At 49.3% G+C, this 8,912-nt stretch overlaps 1 protein-coding gene across 2 annotated transcripts; it reads left to right on the forward strand.

The window, feature by feature from the left end:
• The first annotated feature begins 2,800 nt into the window (after window positions 1-2,800).
• LOC119355256 (ferric reduction oxidase 7, chloroplastic-like) lies at window positions 2,801-7,598 on the forward strand. 2 transcript variants are annotated; one of them, XR_005171519.1, is made up of 10 exons: window positions 2,801-3,129; window positions 3,268-3,358; window positions 3,912-4,109; window positions 4,677-4,911; window positions 5,198-5,525; window positions 5,644-5,926; window positions 6,020-6,275; window positions 6,436-6,877; window positions 6,975-7,251; window positions 7,309-7,598. XR_005171519.1 is itself a non-coding variant. In XM_037622045.1 (9 exons), the coding sequence occupies exons 1-9, from the start codon at window positions 2,886-2,888 to the stop codon at window positions 7,142-7,144; spliced, it is 2,247 nt and encodes a 748-aa protein (XP_037477942.1). In that variant the 5' UTR covers window positions 2,801-2,885; the 3' UTR covers window positions 7,145-7,598. The 2 variants fall into 2 exon arrangements, 1 of the variants encoding a protein (XP_037477942.1); XM_037622045.1 differs by having other exon boundaries at window positions 6,975-7,598.
• The last annotated feature ends 1,314 nt before the right edge of the window (window positions 7,599-8,912 follow it).

The raw sequence follows: 8,912 nt of genomic DNA on the forward strand, positions 1-8,912 counted from the left end.
ATGAAAAACTAATACCCTGTAAAAGGTGAAAACAGCTTACCGCACGAGCGTGACACTGCGTGCTGAATCCGCGATCCTCGGTAGCGGACGCGGGGGCCTCGGCGCCCTTGAAAAGCACCTTCCAGGCATCTTCGTACATCGTGTTGAAGAGCCTGCTCAGAGGTTGGTGCCGTGCCGGGTCGAATTCCCACAGGTTGAAAGCCCGTTGTTGACACGGGAGGATCCGGCGGATGAGCATAACCCGGACTACGTTGAAAAGTTTGAGATTCCTATCCACCAAGGTTTGGACGCATGTTTGGAGTCCGGTCAGCTCTCCTTTTTTACCCCACGACAGACCCGTCTCTTTCCAGGAGGCGAGCTGCGTAGGGGGTTCGAATCGGAACTCGGGGGCTGCGACCCATTCAGGGTCGCGCGGCTCGGTGATGTAAAACCACCCCGACTGCCACCCCTTTAGGGACTCCACGAAGGAGCCCTCGAACCATAGGACGTTGGGCATCTTTCCCACCATGGCGCCTCCGCTTGGGTGCCGCGCACCACCTTTGGCTTGACATTGAAAGTCTTGAGCCATAGGGCGAAATGGGGGCGGATGCGGAAGAAAGCCTCGCACACGACGATAAACGCCGAGATGTTGAGGACAAAATTCGGGGCCAGATCGTGGAAATCCAGGCCATAGTAGAACATGAGCCCCCGGACAAATGGGTGGAGAGGGAAGCCCAGTCCGCGGAGGAAATGGGGGAGGAACACCACCCTCTCATGGGGCCTAGGGGTGGGGATGAGCTGCCCCTCTTCGGGAAGCCGGTGCGCAATGTCGTTAGACAAGTATCCGGTCTTCCTCGGTCTTTTGATGTGTCCCTCCGTGACGGAGGAGACCATCCACTTGCCTCCCGCTTCGGACATGACTGAAGAAGGTTGAGATGGGGTGTGCGGACTTGGGCGCTGGAGCTCGAGTGCGCGGAAGTGGATAGGCAAAGGAGGAAGAATGCGTGGATGAAAAGGTGAATCCTTATCCCCTTATATGGGCGGACGCAACTATGCGCCCCCATCAGCCTGGTAAAACTCGCTTATCTCCCAAGCGCCGTAGTCAATGGCGCGGTTGGGTTACCCACACCCGTATTGATGAGAATCCCGGAATAAGGGGACACGATCTCTGCTTTAACAAGACGTGCCAAGGAAACCGCCTCGCTAAACGCGCTGAGGTGGGACAGTAAAACGATTTGAATAAAGACTTGGCCGTGGTGTGATGTCACGCTATGTAATACGTCAGCAGATTAGATTTGTGTAAATATTATTCTCTCTATGGCAATATGTGGAAACTTATTTTGCAGAGCCGGACACTACCTTTGTGTTCAAAATCTTCTATGAAGTACTTGGAGGAGGAACCCGCCTTACAATGCCGAAGACAATCTGCGCGCCGGACTCGTCGTCATTGAAGCCTGGTTCAGGGGCTATTAAGGGAGTCCTGGATTAGGGAGTGTCCGGATGGCCGGACTATACCTTCGACCGGACTCTTGGATTATGAAGATACAAGATTGAAGACTTCGTCTCGTGTCCGGAAGGGACTTTCCTTGGCGTGGAAGGCAAGCTTGGCGATACGGATATGTAGATCTCCTACCATTGTAACCGACTCTGTGTAACCCTAGCCCTCTCCGGTGTCTATATAAATCGGAGAGTTTTAGTCCGTAGGACGAACGACAATCATACCATAGGCTAGCTTCTAGGGTTTAGCCTCTCCGATCTCCTGGTAGATCTACTCTTGTACTACCCATATCATCAATATTAATCAAGCAGGACGTAGGGTTTTACCTCCATAAAGAGGGCCCGAACCTGGGTAAAACATCGTGTCCCCTGCCTCATGTTACCATCCGACCTAGACGCACAGTTCGGGACCCCCTATCCGAGATTCGCCGGTTTTGACACCGACAGAGACGTTCCCGTCGACTACAAAGACGTCTGTGACGACTTCGTCAATCTTAAGATGGTGTGCCGACTCAGTCTCTAGAAGATGCTGATGAGTGTATGCTTGTGTATGTGAGTGGCTTCAACTGTACTGTGTTAAAAAAAACTGCTATAGTCTATACGCACACAAATAAATGTGTGAGATACCTACAAGGGAAAAATACCATGGGTGAAACACCCAAGTTGATCCCTGGGATCAATCTTGGGCGGGTTGGGTGGCCACTGCCAACCCCAACCATCTCGTCACAGCTCGTTCTCGTCACAGACTACATTTTAAAGGTCACTTCTCTATAGAAGTATTCATCAACTGGAAATGTTCTTCTTTTTTCTGGATGATGAATCAACATCAAATGTTTACCTATTTGAAAAAAAGAAGAGTGTACATCTTATCCAGAAAAAAAAAACGGTTGGATCTCTGAAACTCACCCGCCTATGATTATCTTATTGTATGCCTTTTTCTTTTTCTTCCAGGATATACCATGTTTATCTTCCCCTTCCGGTTATCCAACTCTGTTCTGGCACACACGCTGGCTGTGTGGCTCGCCGCTTGTCCACACCGACGTTGGACGTGACCACCTGAGCAGCAGGGTGAAAGACGCATCGGTTTCATCCTCCCGGCTGCCATCCGTCGATCGCCGTCGCCATTAACAACGACCAGCAACTAGCAACATATATCTAGTATTCTGTATTCACGCCTGAAGAAAAAATATTTTTATCCATGGCGCAGGCGTCGCGTATGCATGCTTGCTGCACCCTCCCACCCCAACCCCGCAACCCGTCCGTCGCAGTCGCCGTTACCAGCGAGACCCTCGTACGCCGAGTTCTGGACCGTATAAAGCGGCGGGTCCCGGCACAGAGAGACCCACAGGCCACAGCCAGACCTCCCTCCCGCCGGTTCACTCCTTCTTTCACCCCCCCTCGCCGCCACCATGACCCAAGAACGGGAGCCGCTCCTGAAGCAGAACGGGGGCGCCGGCAATGCCGCCGCCGGGGCGAAGGGCTCCCCTGCTGTGCTGCCGTCGCTGGCCAGGTCCGTGCTCAAGTTCCTCATGTGGGCGGTGTTCCTCAGCTGGGCCGCGGGGATCTTCTTCTACCCGACCGCGCCCGTGCAGGCGGCGTTCCGCAAGTGGGCGGACATCACCAGCACGGAGGGCCTGATCACCGGCCTCACCGGTACGCGGCCTCCACGAATTCCTGCCCCCTCTTCTCTTTCTCCCCTTCCGTTGAGGCAGGGGAAAAAAGTAGGTGATCGCTCAGAAGGGGTTCGTTCGTACTAATTGGGTTCCCCTTTCGCTTTCTCGCCTCTCGCAGGGACCGTTTTTCTATTCTTCAGCGGGCCGATTCTGTTAATTGCAGCTCTGGCATATGTGTACATCTTCGCCTTCGCGGGTGATCACATCCAGTGAGTATTCCTCCTTGTCTGAATTTTGCGGCGATTTGGTGCTTTCGGTTCATTTATTTAGAGTTGATTCAGACGAGCCCTTTCTTTCCATGAATTGATACAGTACCTGGACTAAAAGTTAGAGTATCCTTTTTTATTCAAGCACTGGATTCTCTGGATACATTAGCAAAATCTTGCAGCTGCAGTCCGTTTCTCGTATAAGGTGTTATTGCAGGAGTTGCACATGCTTACTCATTTTGACATGAAAACAGCACGATGAACTGAACCACCATAGAGACTCGAACTAACAAAATAGTACTCCATCTGTTCACAAATATAACATGTTTTGCATATTTCAATATGGACTACATATAGACTGAAATGAGTGACCAAACACACTAAAACGTGTCTATATACATCCGATTCACAAAAAGGTTACCAAAACAAATTTTATTTGTGAATGGAGGGAGTAGTATAGTTTTCCCTTACTCACACCATAGAAATTCCAAACCACCAAAAGAGTGGCCTGCCTCATGCTGCCATCGCTAATTATTTACCTGCTCTTTGCTACCAGAAAGAAGAAGCTGAGGTCACTGAGTTTCCGACTCCGGACTTTTCCGGTTCTTGTTGATGGTCCGCTCGGTGTTGTTTCCGCTGTTGAGTTTTTCGGAATCGTCTTGTTCATCGTCTATATTGTCTTCTCGATGACCTATTATGTTGTAGACAGTGTGAGCTTCATCTCCAAAGCACACTTGCCCCCAACTACTCGCAGGTATGTTGTATTATGAAACCTGTTAGTGAAGAAATGTTTCATGCCAGTACTGATCGACTAATCCTGTTCTTATCCTTACAGTTACCGAGCATGAAAAATACCAAATTATATTTTAATTTAGTGATAGTACCATATTATTCTCATCACCGCGGCTAAAGTAATGAAGATGGTATAGATCTTGGTGTCAATACATTATTAAGCCTCAAGTATTAGTTCTTGTAGGGGTAAAGTTTTATGTGGTTGAAACTGAAGTTATGAGACGTTCAGAAAAAGATTGGTGGAGTATGGATCATTGTATAGTCATTTTTAGAGCCATCACTTAGTTGACATGGAAATCAAAATGAAACATATAGATATATCTGCAGTAACTTAAATTAGTGATCTGTATATGCCAAATACATATTGATATGAGTTGATGGTACCTTGTTGTCCTGTAACTGATTCAGAATGCTCAGTTGACATGCTACTACTGAGACTGATGATGTTGCTGAAACATAGCATATATAATAGTATAAATTAGTTACCATCTCAACACAGTTCTAAGACAGTATAAGTTTTGCCTTGCAGTGAGTTGTTACTGGCTCTCATAGGCCTCCGTTTCGGATCAGTTGGCTTGTTTTGCATGATCTTCCTGTTCCTGCCTGTCTCAAGGGGTTCAGTTCTTCTCCGGCTTATTGACATTCCATTTGAGCATGCTACTAGATACCATGTCTGGTTGGGGCATCTCACAATGGCTCTCTTTACGCTGCACGGATTGTGTTATGTGATCTCATGGTCCCTCCTGGGGCGCCTAATTGAAGAAGTAAGTTCAAAAAATATACAGAACACTTTAGAGTGATAATTTGCTATTGCCAATTTTGTCATGTGGGATTGTCATATTGTTACTGCAAACAAGCGACCATAATGTGCTGAAAATAATAGACCGGCCATATGTGACTGAAAACTATTTTATGTCTGAAAGAAAGTATGCAATCTGTTTTTGACGGTTAAGTATGCAAATTTGGACCGAGGGCATATTAGCATGTTTGTTGTAAGCGTTCTCCATCCATCTTAGAACCTATTAATGGAACTCTTGGCCTTCTTGATAGCTGATCCAATGGAAAGAAGTCGGAATAGCAAACTTAGCCGGCGTGATCAGCTTGGCGGCTGGTCTGCTGATGTGGGTGACATCGCTTCACCCGGTACGGAAGAGGTTCTTCGAGCTCTTCTTCTACACCCACCAGCTATACGTGGTCTTCGTGGTGTTCTTGGTGCTCCACGTCGGCGACTTCGTCTTCAGCATCTCAGCCGGCGCTGTCTTCCTTTTCATGCTGGACCGCTTCCTGAGGTTCTGGCAATCCAGGACCAAAGTAGACATCGTTTCTGCGGCCTGCCGGCCATGCGGAACGGTGGAGCTAGTCTTCTCAAAGCCACCAAGTATGTCAAAATCTCGGTCGATCAAGATTCATTCCCTGCATTATGTTCATGAGTGTTTGGTTACTGTCACTACAAACTCACTGAGAGTACATATACAATTGTGTGTGGATTTCTGCAGGTCTTCGGTACAATGCTCTCAGTTTCATCTTTGTTCAAGTGCGTGAGCTGTCGTTCTTGCAGTGGCACCCATTCAGCGTGTCCTCCAGCCCCATGGATGGGAGGTACCACATGTCGATCCTCATAAAGGTTCTTGGCACATGGACTGACACAATGAAGCGCATCATCACTGATGTCCAAGAGCAGAAGACAAGAAGCGACTCTGACTCTGATCAGTCGCAAACAGGTCGCATTACCGCCTCCATCGAAGGGCCATATGGGCACGAATCACCCTACCACCTGATGTAAGTTCTTCAGTTTGTCTTTCTTCGGTAGCGATCCGGCACCATTGGGAAAAGTTCAAGTGAAGACTTTGTTTGCCTTGTGTATGCTTTCAGGTATGAGAATCTCATCCTGGTGGCAGGAGGCATTGGCATCTCGCCATTCTTGGCGATTTTGAGCGACATAATCCACAGGGTCGAGCAAGGTATGCCATGCGCGCCCAAGAATGTATTGGTTCTATGGTCAGTTAAGAAGACCTCGGAGCTATCTCTCCTGTTGGCCGCCGATGCTCAGTCCATCAGCTCATCAGTCTCTGACAAGCTGCATCTGGACATCCAAGCCTTTGTGACGCAGGAGTCCGATCCTCCATTGGTAAGAGCATTTACTCCATTGTTGATCCATGATCCAGATATCCAGTTATTGTCTTCTCCATTTTATCCATGAGAAGCAGTGTGCTTCAGTTGGCTACAAGATTTGGAAGTTCTCTTCAAATCGTCAATGATTCCATGGCAATGGCAAAATGGCTTTACAGGAAGATGGCATTGTTGGGGATGACCAGAAATCCCCTGGCATATTCGTCAAGAACGGGACGGCCATGTCCGGGCTGGTGGGCACCGGGGACAACTTCTGGGCGGCCATGTACTTCGCGGCTTCCACCCTGGGCTCCGTCCTGGGGTTCGTGCTGGTGCAGCTGTACTACGTGAAGCGGTACAACGTGTACGCCTGGTGGCACCTGGGCCTCCTCCTCCTGCTGTGCATGGCAGCCGGCATCGCGCTCCCCGGCGGGCTCGTCGTCCTCCTCTGGCACCTCTCGGAGAAGCGGAGGATGCAGGACGACAGGTGGGACGTCGACGCCCGTGCCGGTACGGCGGACGCCGAACAGACAACGAACGCGGCTGGTGGAGCCGACGCCTCCGCGGCCAGCCTCGCCGCCCTGCGGACGACGCGGTACGGGTGCCGGCCAAAATTCCATGGTAACGCACCTATCCTTGAACTAAACTAGCTGCAGCATCCGTTGATGTGCCATGTGGTGATGGGTTCTCTTGTGGTGTCGGACGATCGTCTTTGCAGCGGAATTCGCGGCGTTCGCGGAGCGGGCCGGGGGCGCGGCGGCCGACGTCGGCGTGCTGGTGTGCGGGCCGGCGGGGCTGCAGGCCAGCGTGGCCAGGGAGTGCAGGTCGCAGAACCTTCGCCGCGGCGGCGCCGTGTTCCATTTCAACAGCCACAGCTTCGACCTCTAGGCGATTTAGCTGAGCCTATAGCCATAGCTACCGATGAGTGTGCTGCATACCGATAGTGCGCCCCAGTTCTCTGCACAGATGTAATTATGCTACTGCGTAAATACTCCCTCTGCTAAAGAAACATAAGAGCGTTTAGATCACTAACTACTTTAGTGATCTAAACGCTCTTATGTTTCTCTAGAGATGGGGTAGCTGGTAAATAGTGTCCGTACAGCCGATAATTTCTACAGACGAGAGGTGTACTCAATCTCAGGCATGTCGCCGGTGAAGTCGCGCCCCGTCACGGGCTCCGGTGGCTCCCTGTGTATATATATGCCATGAATGATCGTACATGTAAGCAGAAAGGCGAAGGTAACCTATTAATCTTGGCCTCTTGCTCTTGGGGATACATATTTCAACTAGGTAATCTGCGTTTCAGCTACCAGGCTTGCTAAGTCTCAGTCGATATTATATCCATGAGATCCATGCAATTTTTTTTCAGATTTTTTTCTTTCTCTCTTGCATATTATGCTACTTGACTGAGACTTGATTAAATACTGGGACCTAGCTGCACCCTTCAGCTATCTAGACACAAACTTTTACCCCGAAAGCCACATGAACTTGCACCTTCAAAGGTGTAGCTTTCAATCATGAAAGCAAATACATGAATACCGACTACCAACTGAGAACAGGCAAAAGATTTGCAATTTTCATGGATTAAGAGAGAAGTTTAGAGTTCAAAGCCAGAGACCAAAATACATGACATTACTTTCGCAGCATTATGTTACACAAATGCTTAGCACCCGCAAGATTCCACAGGGAGCATTCCTCTTTTATCTTGGTGACGAGCACCCCAAGTCCCAACAGGGACCGTGGTGTTGCGAAAGACCCGAGCATTACGCCCCTTCAAGTTTTCTTCGAGACGAGCAACATCAAGGAGATAAGCGGCCTACACAATTGGGTCGCCATCGTAGCATTTTGTCTCCACCAAGCTTTAATCGAATCCGTGGCCACCTAGTTGGTGGGCCGGACGTCATGAAGACCAAGCCAACTATTGAGCATGCCCCGGACTCTGAGAGTGTATCTGCATCAGAAGAGAAAGTGAGTCCCGATTCCTGAACTTTCTTGCAAAGAGGCATAATTGGAAATTAGGGCACCCACGGTGTTGTAGTCTGTCAGTCGTCCAAAGCTTGGACTTGCACACTTGCTCCCAATTTGTCTTACATTTACCTCCTGTGACCTTATCAGTCCCAACCCAAAGGAAAGCATGTCTAAGGGTATCAATCTTTTTCATAACTTCAACTTAAAGATTAAAAGCCGTCATGTAGTAGATAGCGATGACCGTGATGACCGACTTGACAAGAACCGTCCTTCCCAGAGAAGCAACATGCTTTCCCATCTAAGGTTTTAGTATTGCCGCAATCTTGTCCTCGAGAGGTTGAAAGTGAATCCTCTTCAGTCTCTTAACCGACAACGAAAGTCCGAGATACTTAATCGGGAAGGTGGAGCGTTGCGCCGGGAAGGATTGAGATATCCGCAAGGTCCACATTATCACATTGAATTGGTGCAACCAAGCTTTGAAGCAATTCGTAATCAGCCCGGAGGTCTCCCAAAAGCGCATGAGGGTGTCGGTGAAGAACTTGATGTCCACTTTGATAGGCGCCAAAAAACAGCGGCATCATCCGCACAAAGGGATGCCCTGATCACCAAAGCACGACCACCAACGGGTTGGAGGTTTCCTTGCAAGGTGGTCTTCTCAAGAATGTGGTGTAGAGGATCAGTGGCAAGC

This window comes from Triticum dicoccoides, chromosome 2A (genome assembly GCF_002162155.2).
Source record: "Triticum dicoccoides isolate Atlit2015 ecotype Zavitan chromosome 2A, WEW_v2.0, whole genome shotgun sequence".
Taxonomy (NCBI): domain Eukaryota; kingdom Viridiplantae; phylum Streptophyta; class Magnoliopsida; order Poales; family Poaceae; genus Triticum; species Triticum dicoccoides.